Source organism: Oncorhynchus masou, chromosome 23 (genome assembly GCF_036934945.1).
Source record: "Oncorhynchus masou masou isolate Uvic2021 chromosome 23, UVic_Omas_1.1, whole genome shotgun sequence".
Taxonomy (NCBI): Eukaryota; Metazoa; Chordata; class Actinopteri; order Salmoniformes; family Salmonidae; genus Oncorhynchus; species Oncorhynchus masou.
This window is the reverse complement of record NC_088234.1, coordinates 49,718,005-49,735,922: the sequence shown is the minus strand read 5'-3', so window position 1 is coordinate 49,735,922 and position 17,918 is coordinate 49,718,005. Positions and strand designations below refer to the sequence as shown.

Genomic DNA, 17,918 nt, shown 5'->3' with positions numbered 1-17,918 from the left:
CTATACGTGTCACATTCTGATCCAACTACAGGCTTCAGAACTGAAAATAAATCTTTCATTATTACTTCAATTTGACCACTAATAGGTCTAATATAACTAATACTGTATGGAGAAAATATTCCTTGATGAATCTTCTCTTCTGGGAATTGAATGAGCGCAAAACCAACACTTTCCTGTGGTTACAGAAAGGTAACTTAATAAATCAGTATGATTCGGGGTGTGAGCATCAGGCCGTCAGACAGATCTGTTGATGCTCTGTGTTTTCAAAGCTTATCTATGATTAAACTGAAATGTGAGGGATGGGAGGCATTGATTCTACTTGTTGTTTCGCACAGCAGATCTTTCACGTGTTGCTTTAAAGCAGCAGCTGTGTCTCTAGACGGCACTGTACTTGTCAATGCAGCTGGAGCTTGGGGTTGTACTTGACCTTGTGGCCAGGAGGTGTCAACATTGTGTTTCACCGTGAACTATACAGATGCAGGATCATAATTTGAGACAATTTACTACAGGAAAGGGAAACCTAGTCAGAACTGAATGCATTCAACCAAAATGTGTCTTCCGCATTTAACCCGACCCTCTGATTCAGAAAGGTTCGAGGGGCTGCCTTAATCGACGTCATCGGTGCCCGGGGAGCAATTGTTGTTGGGGGTTAACTGCCTCACTCAAGGGCAGAACGGCATATTTTTTCACCTTGCCGGCTACCCATGTTTCGAACCAGCGACTTTTCGGTTACTGGCCCTTAACCGCTAGAGTACCTGCCGCAGCAGGAAAAGAATCCTACAGCAACAGGAAATGTGCATTATTATGTGGATTATATTTATTGGAATTTATTTTAGGGGTTGATACATTTTTTGCAAGGGAAAACCGGTTGAAATTTCATAGTGGAAATTGTCAACTTTTAAACCTCAAATACACCACACGTTTCAAATGTCCTGCAAAAAGTTATCCTGCAACAGGGTGATCAAATTAAGATCATACATCTCTATCATCCACGCGTTTTTCAATAGCTTTTGGAGGAGTTTCAAAACCATTATAAATTCAGCAACAACAAAAAACGTCCTCTTACTGTCAACTGCATTTATTTTCAGAAAACTTAACATGTGTAAATATGTGTATGAACATAACAAGATTCAACAACTGAGACATAAACTGAACAAGTTCCACAGACATGTGACTAACAGAAATGGCATAATGTGTCCCTGAATCAAGCGGGGTCAAAATCAAAAGTAACAGTCAGGATCCACCAGCCGCATTAAGTACTGCAGTGCATCTCCTCCTCATGGACTGCACCAGATTTGCCAGTTCTTGCTGTGAGATGTTACCCCACTCTTCCACCAAGGCCCCTGCAAGTTCCCAGACATGTCTGGGGGGAATGGCCCTAGCCCTCACCCTCCGATCCAACAGGTCCCAGACGTGTTGAAAGGGATTGACATCTGGGCTCTTCGCTGGCCATGGCAGAACACTGACATGCCTGTCTTGCAGGAATTCACGCACAGAGCAAGCAGTATGGCTGGTGGCATTGTCATGCTGGAGGGTCATGTCAGGATGAGTCTGCAGGAAGGGTAGCACATGAGGGAGGAGGATGTCTTTTTTAAATATTTTTTATTTCACCTTTATTTAACCAGGTAGGCTAGTTGAGAACAAGTTCTCATTTGCAACTGCGACCTGGCCAAGATAAAGCATAGCAGTGTGAACAGACAACACAGAGTTACACATGGAGTAAACAATTAACAAGTCAATAACACAGTAGAAAAAAAGGGGAGTCTTTATACATTGTGTGCAAAAGGCATGAGGAGGTAGGCGAATAATTACAATTTTGCAGATTAACACTGGAGTGATAAATGATCAGATGGTCATGTACAGGTAGAGATACTGGTGTGCAAAAGAGCAGAAAAGTAAATAAATAAAAACAGTATGGGGATGAGGTAGGTGAAAATGGGTGGGCTATTTACCAGTAGACTATGTACAGCTGCAGCGATCGGTTAGCTGCTCAGATAGCACATGTTTGAAGTTGGTGAGGGAGATAAAAGTCTCCAACTTCAGGGATTTTTGCAATTCGTTCCAGTCACAGGCAGCAGAGTACTGGAACGAAAGGTGGCCGAATGAGGTGTTGGCTTTAGGGATGATCAGTGAGATACACCTGCTGGAGCGCGTGCTACGGATGGGTGTTGCCATTGTGACCAGTGAACTGAGATAAGGCGGAGCTTTACCTAGCATGGACTTGTAGATGACCTGGAGCCAGTGGGTCTGGCGACGAATATGTAGCGAGGGCCAGCCGACTAGAGCATACAAGTCGCAGTGGTGGGTGGTATAAGGTGCTTTAGTGACAAAACGGATGGCACTGTGATAAACTGCATCCAGTTTGTTGAGTAGAGTGTTGGAAACAATTTTGTAGATGACATCGCCGAAGTCGAGGATCGGTAGGATAGTCAGTTTTACTAGGGTAAGTCTGGCGGCGTGAGTGAAGGAGGCTTTGTTGCGGAATAGAAAGCCGACTCTTGATTTGATTTTCGATTGGAGATGTTTGATATGAGTCTGGAAGGAGAGTTTACAGTCTAGCCAGACACCTAGGTACTTATAGATGTCCACGTATTCAAGGTCGGAACCATCCAGGGTGGTGATGCTCGTCGGGCATGCGGGTGCAGGCAGCGATCGGTTGAAAAGCATGCATTTGGTTTTACTAGCGTTTAAGAGCAGTTGGAGGCCACGGAAGGAGTGTTGTATGGCATTGAAGCTCGTTTGGAGGTTAGATAGCACAGTGTCCAAGGACGGGCCGGAAGTATATAGAATGGTGTCGTCTGCGTAGAGGTGGATCAGGGAATCGCCCGCAGCAAGAGCAACATCATTGATATATACAGAGAAAAGAGTCGGCCCGAGAATTGAACCCTGTGGCACCCCCATAGAGACTGCCAGAGGACCGGACAGCATGCCCTCCGATTTGACACACTGAACTCTGTCTGCAAAGTAATTGGTGAACCAGGCAAGGCAGTCTTCCCTGTAACTCACAGCGATTGATTGATAGATTGCCTGCAATGACAACAAGCTCAGTCCGATGATGCTGTGCCACACCACCCCAGACCATGATGGACCCTCCACCTCCAAATCGATCCCGCTCCAGAGTACAGGCCTCGGTGTAACTCTCATTCCTTCGACGATAAACATGAATCCGACTGTCCTTCATGGTGTGACAAAACCGCAACTTGTCAGTGAAGAGCACCTTTTGCCAGTCCTGAGTTTGTGCCCATAGGCGATGCTGTTGCCGGTGATGTCTGGTGAGGACCTGCCTTACAACAGGCTTACAAGCCCTCAGTCCAGCCTCTCTCAGCCTATTGTGGACAGTCTGAGCACTGATGGAGGGATTGTGCGTTCCTGGTGTAACTCGGGCAGTTGTTGTTGCCATCCTGTACCTGTCCCACTGGTGTGATGTTCGGATGTACCAATCCTGTGCAGGTGTTGTTACACATGGTCTGCCACTGTGAGGACAATCAGCTGTCCGTCCTGTCTCCCTGTAGCACTGTCTTAGACGTCTCACAGTACAGACATTGCAATTTATTGCCCTGGCCACATCTGCAGTCCTCATGCCTCCTTGCAGCATGCCTAAGGCACGTTCACGCAGGTGAGTAGGGACCCTGGGCATCTTTCTTTTGGTGTTTTTCAGAGTCAGTTGAAAGGCCTCTATAGTGTCCTAAGTTTTCACAACTGTGACCTTAATTGCCTACTGTCTGTAAACTGTTAGTGTCTTAACGATCGTTCCACGGGTGCATGTTCATTAATTGTTTATGGTTCATTGAACAAGCATGGGAAACAGTGTTTAAACACTTTACAATGAAGATTTGTGAAGTTATTTTGATTTTTTGTAATTATTTTTGAAAGACATTGTCCTGAATAAGGGACGTTTATTTTTTGCTGAGTTTATGTGTGTGTGTGTGTGTGTGTGTGTGTGTGTGAGTGTGTGTGAGTACGTGTGTGACCCTTTTTGCATGAACTCTTTTGATTCATCATATATGCTGTTGCTACTGTTTATTATCTATCCTGTTGCCTAGTCACTTTACCCTTACCTATATGTACCTATCTACCTCAATTACCTCCTACCCCTGCACATCAACTTAGTACTGGTACCCAGTGTAAATAGCCAAGTTATCGTTACTCGGTACTGGTACCCAGTGTAAATAGCCAAGTTATCGTTACTCAGTACTGGTACCCAGTGTAAATAGCCAAGTTATCGTTACTCAGTACTGGTACCCAGTGTAAATAGCCAAGTTATCGTTACTCAGTACTGGTACCCAGTGTAAATAGCCAAGTTATCATTACTCAGTACTGGTACCCAGTGTAAATAGCCAAGTTCTCGTTACTCAGTACTGGTACCCAGTGTAAATAGCCAAGTTATCGTTACTCAGTACTGGTACCCAGTGTAAATAGCCAAGTTCTCGTTACTCAGTACTGGTACCCAGTGTAAATAGCCAAGTTCTCGTTACTCACTGTTTGTTTATTCCTTCTGTTATTATTTTTCAATATTTTCTCTCTGCATTGTTGGGAAGGGACCATATGTAAGCATTTCACTGTTAGTCTACACCTGTTGTTTACGAGGCACGTGACAAATAACATTTGATTTTGTGTGTGTGTGTGTGTGTGTGTGTGTGTGTGTGTGTGTGTGTGTGTGTGTGTGTGTGTGTGTGTGTGTGTGTGTGTGTGCCAGCCAGTGGCCCAGTCGAACCAGGAGGCGCCTGTAGGGGTAGAAAAATGTGGCAAGTTGCTGTGAAGGGGAAGTCTATGTACCTACGACTAGACACACACACACACACAGCCTAGACAGAACTTGAGACAGAGACAGAGCAGTGTGAGGGACACTAAGTGTGACACACACCAAACTATCTCACAGACAGCGACATTATCCAGTACCCTCACCTACTCGCAGCACATCAAGGACATCTTATTCAACGTGGAGATGAATAGGGAGACAACAGAGAGGTAGGGGCCAGAAAGATCAATCCTTTTTCGGGTGTACGTACACTCACTATGCTCCCCCTGCAACTCAGTGGCCTCAACAGGTAGCCTCCTGCATTCACCACCCCCACTGTTTGTGCAGACAGAGCGCAGGGAGGGCTCCGCAAGGCTGCTCTAAATCGGAGTAGCAGATCCCAGACAGAGACTAACCTCCAGACTGACGATAGTTATGAGAGGGGCTGTCGAGTCAGGCTTCCCCCTGCTCGGAGTGGCCGTACTAGGCTTTCTCTGCTGCATGCGAGAGGGTCATTCCCAGGATGACCCGGGCTCTGGGAGGATCCCAGGCACCATGCCTCCCCACCTCATCTTCATCCTGGCGGATGACCAGGGCTATGGAGACGTGGGCTACCATGGCTCGGACATCCACACTCCGGTCCTGGACCAGCTGGCTGGAGAAGGGGTGAAGCTGGAGAACTACTATGTCCAGCCGATCTGCTCACCCTCACGCAGCCAGCTTATGACTGGGCGGTGAGTAATGTACTTAGTGTACTGCACTGGCTTATTAGGCCTATCTAGTATTATCCGGAATGATCTAATTCCTCTCACACTTCTATGCATTCCTATAACCTTTCTTCTAAATAGAGGAGTGATCTGTCAACACATTGCATTTTGTTGTGAATAGACATGTACTGCATACCTTTAGAACAAATGTGTGAAGGTGGTGAAGTTGATCCCTGTCAATAAATGGGAGGGATGTCTCACTGGTTCTGGGAATCTTTCCGTTTGTGGTTTGGGAAATCTACATAATCTTGGCTTCGCCCTGACCTCCACTCCACTTCCCGTTTCTTCCAGGTACCAGATTCACACGGGCCTCCAGCATTCTATCATCCGGGCACGCCAGCCGCTGTGCCTGCCCCCGGATGCACCCACCCTGGCTGAGCGGCTGCAGGAAGCGGGCTACAGCACCCACATGGTAGGAAAGTGGCACCTGGGCTTCTGCCGGCCGGGCTGCCTGCCCACGGGCCGCGGCTTCCAGAGCTTCCTGGGCTCCCTGACTGGCAGCGGTGACCACTTCTCCTACCAGAGCTGTGACCAGGCTGAGGCCTGCGGCTTCGACCTGCACGATGGGGAGAGACCAGCCTGGGAGATGAGCGGTAACTACTCCACAACGCTCTACATAGAGAGGTGAGGCCAGGTCCTACACACATCTGGTGATATTTATGAGAAGGAGCTTATCTAGTAGTAAACAGAGTGATTTGCATTTGATTAGAATTGTGAGGTTGTAGATTCCGAGGTTTGGACACTACAGAATCTATGTATTTTACATAATGTCTCAGTTATATAAAGATGTAACCCAGACCTCGTTGCCTCCTCTTTCTGTCCAGGGTTAAGAAGATCCTGAGAGCCCATGACCCCCAGAAGCCCCTCTTCCTGTACCTGGCCCTCCAGGCAGTCCACACACCCCTCCAGGCACCAGACCACTTTCTGCAACGCTACAGTGCCCTGGATAACCGCCCGCGACGACTCTACGCAGCCATGGTGAGCTGTGTTGACGAGGGTGTGGGGGCGCTGGTTCAGGAGCTGAGGACTCGTGGCCTCTACCAGAACTCTGTCCTGGTCTACTCCTCAGACAACGGGGGCCAGCCCCTCTCTGGGGGCTGTAATTGGCCCCTGCGTGGGGGGAAGGGCACGTACTGGGAGGGGGGAGTACGGGCGGTGGGTTTTGTCCACAGCCCACTCCTGAAGAGGAAAGGAAAGGTGAGCAAGGCACTGATCCATGTTTCTGACTGGTACCCAACCCTGCTGTCTCTGGCGGGGGCACCGGAGAAGGACAGAGGCCAGCTGGACGGCCACAATGTGTGGGGGGCCATCAGCCAGGGGCTGCCGTGCCCCCGTACCGAGATCCTGTTCAACATTGACCCGGTATCCCGACGGCCTGGGGAGGCAGACTCCAGGACCCTGGCCCTTAACGGCTTTGGCATCTGGGATACGGCATTGCGGGCGGCAATTCGGGCCGGGGACTGGAAGTTGCTGACGGGAAATGTGGGTGATGGGGACTGGGTGCCCCCTCAGACCCTGCCCGGGGGGCCCCATCAGTGGCAGGGCATGGAGAAACGTCGAGACCAGAGGGGGAAGTCTGTGTGGCTTTTCAACATCACCGCTGACCCTTATGAGAGGTCAGACCTAGCCGATGCAAGGCCTGAGGTGGTCAAAATACTGCTGGCCAGGCTGGCCGAGTACAACCAGACGGCCGTGCCGCCCCGAAACCCCCCCGATGACCACATGGCGGACCCCCAGCTCCATGGGGGGGTGTGGACACCATGGCTGGGTGAGCCAGGCAGCGAGGGGCCAGAGGGCAGCGGGGAGGGAGGGAAAGGGAAGGCAAAGAGTAGTAAAATGAGGCACTGTAAGGTGTGCAAACTGAAAGCCCTCTTTAAGAAGGTGGGCTCCCGGATGCAGAGGTCCTCTCTCTTCTTTTAGACCACAGAGGGAGGGAAGGAGCACGTGGATGTACAGGCAGGACTGACCGGCCTACATGAGACTGGATCTTAGTCACTGGCTGTCCCCTGGTCACTAAGTAGGGTGACTTTGTGCAACTGTGAGATTGATGTTGAGAGTGATGTTTTGATGTCTCATTTGCCCATGAACAGAAGGACACGATCAGAATGACACTCGGACACCCAGAGAGATATTTCTTTCATTTGTTGTTTTGTTATTTGTACGTGGTGATAGAATGGACCTTCTAGGCTACACACTGCTTATCAAATACTTCTCTGTTCCCAAACCAACTCTAAACAACACCTCACTGCATCAAAATTCTAAAGTGGGTACTGGCCAGCATAAGCTAAGCCAGAGATACTGTGGCTGTTATTCTCTTCAGTGCTGTTACAGTACAGTACACCTATAATTTAAGCCATGTTCCAGACATATGTAGCTCATACTGTAAGTAAGTGTGATATGCCAGCTGGCAAATCCCAGACTGTGAAATAATGCAGATATAACTGGATCAGACTGGATCAGGGTGACACAGGTTTGGACATGCAACAATACAGAAGCCAGATCAGATCAGATGTGAACCTTGCATCTCTTGACTGTAAGCCATTTGTGTAGAAACGAATGTGTGTGATTATGCATGTACTGGAGATAATGTAGGCTATGTTCAGCAATCCTGCAGCAATCCCACGCACAGAACAGAGAAACACTCTCTATTTCTCATTTCCATCAGTATGACGGAGTGTGCACCAAGCTGCCTACTACTTCCCTGCCTCCTCCTCTCTAGCCAAGTCTCACCCTTCCCTCTTGTCCTCTCTCCCTATCTTTCACTAATTTCATCTAATTCTCTCTTGCTCCTTGCCTCTTTCCCACAGCAGTAGGAAACTTTTCTTCATCCTCCTCCTCCTCTCTCTTCGTCATCTTCTTCTTGTCTTCTTCCTCCTCAATCTTTCTCGTTTCATTCAGAGATCAGGTCAGTTCACAAGTGATAGGGAGGATGAATATGTTTGTGAGAAATGAGAACAGATATGAAGAGTTACATAAACATTAAGGAGGAGGAGAGGAGAAGGAGGAAGTCTCCCTAGGGGGGCAGCAAGGCCATTTGAAGCATTCCTTGTCTTATCTGTATTCTCCTCATTTGTGAAGATGAACATGTCATAACACACCAGTAAGTGCCTATGTATAATTTGATGCTAACCAAAATGTGTTCTGCCTTTTGCTGCTTTCCATTTATAAATACTATTTGACAGAATGTGTGGGTGGTTTGTCACTTGTGTTGAGCTTCTGTGTGTATGTGTTTATGTGCATGTGTGTGTGTGTGTGTGTGTGTGCACATTCCATGTAGATACATGCATAGTACTATCCTTGCAGCCAAAATACTGAAATTGGAATCTGGGAATGAGATGAGCCACTTAGAGGCTCCGTCAGTCTGTGTCAAAAGGCATATAGCGAGTTATTTCCTGTGAAGTGACACAGTGGGTCCTGCAGGAATGAGGAACTGACAGAACCTATAAATCGCTGAAGTGTCCAGAAGGCCAGCTGGGAGGAAGTGACCTGTAATGAGCTCACAGCGACAATGGCAGATGAAACAGTCTGATATGTTCAGAGTTGGGCTCTCTGCCTTCAAATACCTCTAGCGTGTTGAGTCAACAGGAAAGAAAGGGTTGTTGCCCTGGAGTGAAGTCGTGTGTAGTACACATGAAGATCGTGTGGATAGTAGATACATACTGTAAACACACTGAAACACAGTTAAATAGTCACTCTTTAAAACTGTGTGGTGACAATGAATGGGCAGAAACACATCGACAGTGTCCATTGGTCAAGGGTCACCTATTAACCCTTGGGATTGCTCTGATGTCCTTTTAATGGGTCATTAGAAGAATCCTATGGTGTTGTAATCCACAGAGACAGCCAATGGGGGTACAGTAGTGATATCCGACAGCTGCGAGGAAAAGGAACAGCTTTGTGCAATACCTCCATGTCTTCTGTTGGGGTTTCACCATCTGATTGTTGATAATGCCTTGCTCATCCTTTCGCTGTGGTGAAAGACAGACCGACTCAGATACAGTATAGTATACTTTATGTATTGTTTTTCATTGGTGATAACAATGTCGTGCTCAGCCTTACTCTGTGTAGATAGAGTGATAACAAACAGGCATTTGGAAAGAAGTGCAGAATTGAGGACAGTCCTTTTTTCTTTCCTCTGAAAGAGAGAGTCAATAGGGATGGATGAGGGAGGCGATGCTCTCATCTCTTGAATCCTTGCCCATCCTCTACTCATCAGCTGTGCTCTACACACCATTTCAAAGTTCACTCCTTCCTTGGAGGATGACCTAGGAAGAGAGAGGAGAGGCCACCCACCAGCCAAATTGGCATAATTCTTGTTGAGTGAGTCACTCAACCTCAATGGTTCCACTACTGCACCTCTCTCCACTGCTGTGTAGCGGAGTTGTTTGCTGTGGAACGTAGAAGCTCTGGAGGTGTCTGCTACGCATATAAATAATGCAATGTAACACGATGACGACAGAGCAACAAAAACAGGAAGTTAGGGGAGGGCTTTATTGTCTCAGTTTATGAGAGGCGTTTTCCTCACGCAGCTCAAATATGGCTCTGCTGCCCAATTGTGTGTGTGTGTGTGTGTGTGTGTGTGTGTGTGTGTGTGTGTGTGTGTGTGTGTGTGTGTGTGTGTGTGTGTGTGTGTGTGTGTGTGTGTGTGTGTGTGTGTGTGTGTGCAAAATGTACACGTGGTGTGGATGAAGAACTCGTGACGAATTTAAGAAGAACAATCAAGGCTTATACGTATGGGGGACTAGTCTGAACTCGGGACCTTTTGATATGCCTTCACCTAAGGTACTGTATACCAGTTATAACACTGACAGCTTCACAACAGCTTTACATCTAGGAGACCACCACCCTTACAGCAATACACCAGCCCTGGAATACATAATAAGTACACATATTATTGGCAATTGGCAATGAGGCGGCAGGTAGCCTAGTGGTTAGTGCATTGGACTTGTAACCGAAGGGTTGAAAGATCAAATCCCTGAGCTGACAAGGTAAAAATCTTGTTGTTCTGCCCCTGAACAAGGCAGTTAACCCACTGTTCCTAGGCTGTCATTGAAAATAACCGACTTGCCTAGTTAAATGAAGGTAAATGAAATAGGTTACATTCAGGAGATGTCAAAGGGCACTGAATCGGACACTGTTTCCATATTAGGCAGATGCATTCCTTCACCCATGATACATACAGCTTTTCTTTGGCAGAGGGGAAAGTGGCTAACAGCGCAACTCCTCCTCTTCCATCTCTCCACCTCCCTCTATCCTCCTCCATCTCTCGTCCTCCCTCTCTCCTCCTCCCTCTTCCCTCTCTCCTCCTCCCTCTCTCCTCCTCTCTCTCCTCCTCCCTCTCTCCTCTTCCCTCTCTCCTCTTCCCTCTCTCCTCCCCTCTCTCTCCTCTTCCCTCTCTCCTCTTCCTTCTCTCCTCTTCCTTCTCTCCACTTCCCTCTCTCCTCCTCCCTCTCTCCTCTTCCCTCTCTCCTCCTCCCTCTCTCCTCCCAGGATCTGACATCCCACTGTTACCACCCACCACTCAACCCAGCACACCGCCTGCTGAAGTCTCGTCCGACAGGAACATCACAGAAAATGCTGCAATTAATATTGAGGCACCTCTGCACCGCTCTAATTAGGCTTTCATATCAGTCTGCCTCCCTGTAATTACAGAAGAAGCCAGAGCTCCTGTGTTCACCGCAAACACTCTGTAATCACTGGCACTCTCCCTCCACAATGCTGCCTGCCTGTAAAAGGCATGCCCAGTCCAGAAACAAAGCATTGCGTCAGTGAGAGAAATGCACTCACAAACAGGCACACATTAACACTATATTTCTCGACAACAAAAAACATACACAAACACTCATTGCTTAACACACACTCACAAATAAAGATAAAGTGCCTTTGGAAAGTAAAAAAATTAAATAAAATTAAATACCCTATTTCAGACACTTTGCCATGAGACTCGAAATCAAGCTCAGGTGCGTCTTGTTTCCATTGATCATCCTTGAGTTGTTTCTACAACTTGATTAGAGTCCACTTGTGGTAAAATTCAATTGATTAGACAGGATTTGGAAAGGCACACACCTAAGGTCCCAATCAGGAATCAAGGGAAGAACCAGATGCAGACACTTTGAATAAACAATTGTTTAATAGTCCAAGGGGCAGGCAAGAGACAGGTCAAGGCAGGCAGGGGTCAATAATCCAGAGATGGGGCAAGGGTACCAGTCGGCAGGCAGGCTCAGGGTCAGGCAGGAAGGTACAGAGACGGGACAGGCGAGGGTCAAAACCAGGATGGCGAGAAAAAGAGGGGCTGGGAAAAACAGGAGCTGATAGGACAAACACTGGTAAGCTGGACAAACAAGACGAACTGGCAACAGACAAACAGAGAACACCGGTATAAATACACAGGGGATAATGGGAAAGATGGGTTACACCTGGAGGAGGATGGAGACAATAACAAAGACAGGTGAAACAGATCAGGGCGTGACAGTCCCACAGTTGACAGTGCATGTCAAAGCAAAAACCAGGCCATGAGGTCGAAGGAATTGTCCGTAGCGCTCCGAGACAGGATTGTGTCAAAGCACAGATCTGGCGAAGGGTACCACAAAATGTCTGCAGTATTGAAGGTCCCCAAGAACACAGTGGCCTCCATTATTCTTAAATGGAAGAAGTTTAGAACCACCAAGTCTCTTCCTAGAGCTGGCTTCCCGGCCAAACTGAGCAATCTGGGGTGAGGGGCCTTGGTCAGAGAGATGACCAAGAACCTAATGGTCACTCTGAGAGAACTCCAGAGTTCCTCTGTGGAGATGGGAGAACCTTCCAGAAGGACAACCATCTCTGCAGCACTCCACCAATCAGGCCTTTATGGTAGAGTGGCCAGACGGAAGACACTCCTCAGTTAAAGGCACATGACATCCCGCTTGAAGTTTGCCAAAAGACACCTAAAGGACTCCAACCACGAGAAACACAATTCTCTGGTCTGATGAAACCAAGATTGAACTCTTTAGTTTGAATGCCAACCGTCACGTTGTCACAACTTCTGCCGAAGTCAGCTCCTCTCCTTGTTCGGGCGGCGTTCGGCGGTCGACGTGGCCGGCTTTCTAGCCATCGCCGCTCCATTTTTCATGTATCCATTTGTTTTGTCTTGTTCCCTGCACACCTGGTTTTCATTCCCCAATCAATCTGCATGTATTTATTCCTCTGTTCCCCATCATGTCTTTGTGTAAGATTGTTTGTGTTACGTGTGTATTGTTGACGCGCCAGACTGGATTGTTTTTTCCGTGTTATTTTTCACAAAGATGTTTATTGTTAAACATAATTCTTGTGACTGTTTTGCACTATTGCCTAAATTGAGTGTGCGCCTGTTCACAAATCTCTGCTCTCCTGCACCCGACTTCGCTACCAGTACGCACACATTCTGACAGACGTCTGGAGGAAACCTGGCACCATCAATACGGTGAAGCATGGTGGTCGTAGCATCATGCTGTGGGAATGTTTTTCAGCAGCAGGGACTGGGAGACTAGTCAGGATCGAGGGAAAGATGAGCAAAGTACAGCGAGATCCTTGACGAAAACCTACTCCAGAGTGCTGAGGACCTCAGACTGGGGCATAGGTTTTCCTTCCAACAAGACAACGACCCAAAGCACACAGCCGAGACAATGCAGGAGTGGTTTTGGGACAAATCTCTGAATGTCCATGAGGTGCCCAGCCAGAATCCGGACTTGTACCAGATCGAACATCTCTGGAGATACCTGAAAATATTTGTGCAGTGAAGCTCCCCATCCAATCTGACAGATGTTGAGAGGATCTGCAGAGAAGAATGGGAGAAACTCCCCAAATACAGGTGTGCCAAGCTTGTAGCGTCATAAACAAGAAGACATGAGGCTGTAATCGCTGCCAAAGGTGCTTCAACAAAGTACTGATTAAAGGGTCTGAATACTTACAGTACAATTCAAAAGTTTGGACACATCTACTCTTTCAAGGTTTTTTCTTAATTTTTTACTATTTTCCACATTGTAAAATGATAGTGAAGACACCAAAACTATTAACAAACACATGAAATTATGTAGAAACCAAAAAAAAAAAATATGGACTTGGTCTTTTACCAAATAGGGCTATATTCTGTATACCACCCCTACCTTGTCACAACACAACTAATTGGTTCAAATGCATTAAGAAGGAAAGACATTTCACAAATTAACTTTTAACAAAGCACACCTGTTAATTTAAATGCATTCCAGGTGACTACCTCATGAACCTGGTTGAGAGAATGCCAAGAGTGTGCAAAGCTGTCATCAAAGAAATGGGTGGCTACTTTGAAGAATCTCAAATATAAAATATATTTTGATTTGTTTAAAACTTTTTTGTTACTACATAATTCCACATGTGTTATTTCATAGTTTTGATGTGTTCACTATTATTCTACAATGTAAACGTTTTTAAAAATAAAGAAAACCCCTTGAATGAGGTGTATCCAAACTTATGCCTGGCACTGTACGTAAATGTGATATTTCTGTTTTGTATTTTTTATAAATGTGAATTTTTTTCTAAAAACCTGTTTTTGCTTTGTCATTATGTAGATGGAGGGGAAAAAAGATTGAATCCATTTTAGAATAAAAATGTAATGTACCAAAATCCAGAAAAAGTCAAGGGGTCTGAATACCTCCATAATGCACTGTAATTTCTCTGAACAGACATTGTTGAACAGAAGCACAGCTGTATACAAAAACACTTGCAGAGCATTATGTCTGTCTGTCTCTCTCTCTCTCTCTCTCTCTCTACAGTTGCACGCATGTGTGCACAGACATGTTGTGAACAAGTCCTATTAACACTCTTCATAATAAAATCATTAAAGCTAAGATAAACCTTTACAGCGAGCATGATATTACATAACAGGCATAATTCAATTCAGTCTTTTAAAAATGATGCTCTAACAACCTACAGTTAACGTGGCAATACTAACGTTTTGGGCAAACCTACCAAATTCACATAGAAATGTGAGTTATAGAGCTATCATTCTACTTGAAAGCTAGTCTAAGACCTGGTAGATATGTTCTATGTGCATTATTTATTTGTTTCCAATTCTTAAGTTTTGTTTTTGCTTCTTTTACTTTTGGTTTTGTACACCAGCTTCAACCAGCTGAAACAACAATATTTTTGGTTATGCAAAATATTTTTCACAGGGATTTAGATAGTATAGTGAAGAGAATCATTGTACCATCTTATTTTGTCACAAAATCTGAAATTAGGCAAACTATTAGAGTTTTAGTAACCAGGAAATGGTGGAGCGATTTCTGCATAGTGCAACTTTTAATACTACGCTAAGACAAAATCAAACAATTCATTTTTTCGATTTGCTCAACCTATAACCCCAGAGGGACAAGACACAGATTTCTCTTTCACAGCAGCAGCTCTCCGGTTTATGGGCGTGTTATGATGGAGACAGAAGCACAGATAATGAATGCTACAGTAGGCAGCTCTTCCAGACTCCTGGAGAGATGGGAGTCACATATCCCTTGGGTGAATATGGAAGCTGGGGGAGGACGGTGGCAGCTGGACATAGGGAGGGCATGGTGATGATGAAGACCATGCTCTCAGCTTTTGAATCCTTGCCCATTCTCTACTTATCGGCTGTGCTCTACACACGTATGTCAGGAGATGGTAGAGGAGCTCCATCCCACAGCCTACAGTATAGTCAGGGCAAACAGAGGAAGATGCTGAAAGGCCATCAGTAGGAACATGGTGCAGGACAGGAGGAAATGTGTGGTTGGGTGTAAAGGTGACATGCAAAGGCAGCGTTGCGATCTGAAAGGAAGGTTGAGCCTTAGAGTGGCCTGGGAATCAGACGTTCTGAGAGACAGGGCAGGCATGAATTTGCTCGAATCGAATCTAACTGTATTTGTCACATGCTTCGTAAACAACAGGTGTAGATTAACAGTGAAATGCTAACTTAAGGGGCCTTCCCAACAACACAAAACATGGAAATACACAATGAGTAACGATACCTTGGCTATATTCGTGGGGTACCAGTTCCAAGTTGATGTGCAGGGGTACAAAGTTGTTGAGGTAGATATCTACATATAGGTAGAGATAAAGTGACTAGGCAACAGGATAAATAATAAACAGTAACAGCAGTGTAGGTGAGGAGTCAAAAGAGATTATTGCAAAAAGGGTCAATGCAGATATCCCTGGTAGCTATTGGTTAATTATTTAACTAACTATTTAGCGGTCTTATAGCTTGAGGGTAGAAGCTATTCAGGGTCCTGTTGGTTCCAGACTTGGTGCATCAGTCTATGACTTCGATGGCTGGAATCTTTGAAAATGTTTAGGGTCTTCCTCTGACACCTCTTGGTATCGAGGTTCTGGATGGCAGGGAGCTCGGCCCCAGTGATGTACTGGGCCGTGCGCACTACCCTCTGTAAGCGCCTTGCGGTCAGATGCCAAGCAGTGCCATACCAAGAGGTGATGTAGCTAGTCAAAATGCTCTCAATGGTGCAGCTGTAGACATTTTTGAGGATCTGAGGGCCCATGACAAATCTAGTCCACGATCAGCGTAGTCCACAATCAGCTTCTTTGTCTTGTTGACATTGAGGGAGAGGTTGTTGTCCTGGCACAACACTTCCAGATCTCTGACCTCCTCCCTGTTGGCTGCCTCATTGTCGTCAGTGATCAGACCTACCAGCCTTGTGTTGTCTGCAAAGTGATGGTGTTGGAGTCATGTGCGGCCACGCAGTCATGGGTGAACAGGGAGCACAAGAAGGGACTAAGCACGCACCCCTGAGGGGCCCCTGTTTTGAGTGTCAGTGTGGTGGATGTGTTGTTGCCTACCCTCACCACCTGGGGCGGCACGTCAGGAAGTCCAGGATCCAGTTGTTGTGGGAGGTGTCCTTAACTTAGTGATGAGCTTGGAGGGCACAATGGTGTTGAATGCTGAGCTGTAGTCAATGAACAGCATTCTCATGTAGGTATTCCTTTTGCCCAGGTGGGAAAGGGCAGTGTGGAGTGCAATAGAGATTGCGTCCTCTGTTGATCTGTTGGGGCGGTATGTGAATTGGAGTGGTTCCAGGGTGTCTGGGATGATGGTGTTGATGTGAGCCATGACCAGCATTTTCATGGCTACAGAGGTGAGTGCTACGGGGTGATAGTCATTTAGACAGGTTACCTTGGCGTTCTTGGGCACAGGGACTATGGTGGTCTGTTTGAAACATGTCAGTGAAGACACTTTCCAGATGGTCAGCGCATGTTCTGAGTACGGTCCTGGTAATCCGTCTGGCCTTGCGGCTTTATGAATGTTAACCTGTTTAAAGGTCTTACTCACATCGGCTACGGAGAGCGTGATCACACAGTTGTCTGGAACAGCTGGTAGTCTCGTGCATAGTTCAGTGTTGCTATCCTTGAAGCATGCATAGAGTTTATTTAGCTTGTTTGGTAGGCTCCCGTCACTGGACAGCTTGCGGCTGGGTTTCCCTTTGTAATCCGTGATAGTTTGCAAGCCCTGCCACATCCAACGAACGTCAGAGCTGGTGTAGTAGGATTCGATGTTGGTCCTTTATTGACACTGCCTGTTTGATAGTTCGTCGAAGGGCATAGCGGGATATCTTATAAGCGTCCGGATTAGTGTCCTGCTCATTGAAAGCGGCAACTCTAAGCATTTAGCTCAGTGCAGATGTTGCCTGTAATCCATGGCTTCTGGTTGGGATATGTACCACAGGAGGCTGCTGAGGGGAGGATGGCTCATAATAATGGCAGGAATTGAGTGAATGGAATGGTTTCAAACACATGGAAACGTCCTGTGATATGTACGTACAGTCACTGTAGGGACAATGTTGTTGATGCACTTATTAATGAAACCTGTGACTGATGTGGTAAACTCCTCAATGCCATCGGATGATTCCCGGAACATATTCCAGTCTATGCTAGTGAAACAGTCCTGTAACTTAGCATCCACTTCATTGGACCACTTCCATTTGAGCGCGTCACTGGTACTTCCTGATTGAGCTTTTGTTTTTATGCAGGAATCAGGAGGATAGAGTTATATTCAGATTTGCCAAATGGAGGGTGAGGTTGAGCTCTGTACGCGTCTCTGTGTGTGGAGTAAAGGGGATCTAGAGTTTTTTGCCTCTTGTTGCACAGGTGACATGCTGGTTAAAAAAAGTGTAAAAGGATTGCAGTTTTCAAGCATTAAATTCACCAGACACTAGGAGCGCCGCCTCTGCGTGAGCATTTTCTTGTTTGCTTATAGCCCTATATAGCATGTTGAATGCTGTCTTAGTGTCAGCATCGGTTTGTGGTGGTAAATGGACCGCTACAAAAATTATAGATGAAAACTCTCTTGGTAAATAGTGTGGTCTACAGCTTATCATGAGGTATTCTAACTCAGGTGAGAAGAACCTCGAGACTTCCTTACATTAGAGATCATGCCCCAGTTATTT

At 46.4% G+C, this 17,918-nt stretch overlaps 1 protein-coding gene across 1 annotated transcript; it reads left to right on the top strand.

Annotated features, from left to right (window-relative positions):
- Positions 1-5,258: 5,258 nt before the first annotated feature.
- si:dkey-174i8.1 (arylsulfatase I) lies at positions 5,259-7,803 on the top strand. Its single transcript, XM_064930820.1, has 3 exons — positions 5,259-5,472; positions 5,797-6,129; positions 6,330-7,803. Exons 1-3 carry the CDS (start codon positions 5,294-5,296, stop codon positions 7,423-7,425), a joined length of 1,608 nt encoding a protein of 535 aa, XP_064786892.1. The 5' UTR covers positions 5,259-5,293; the 3' UTR covers positions 7,426-7,803.
- The last annotated feature ends 10,115 nt before the right edge of the window (positions 7,804-17,918 follow it).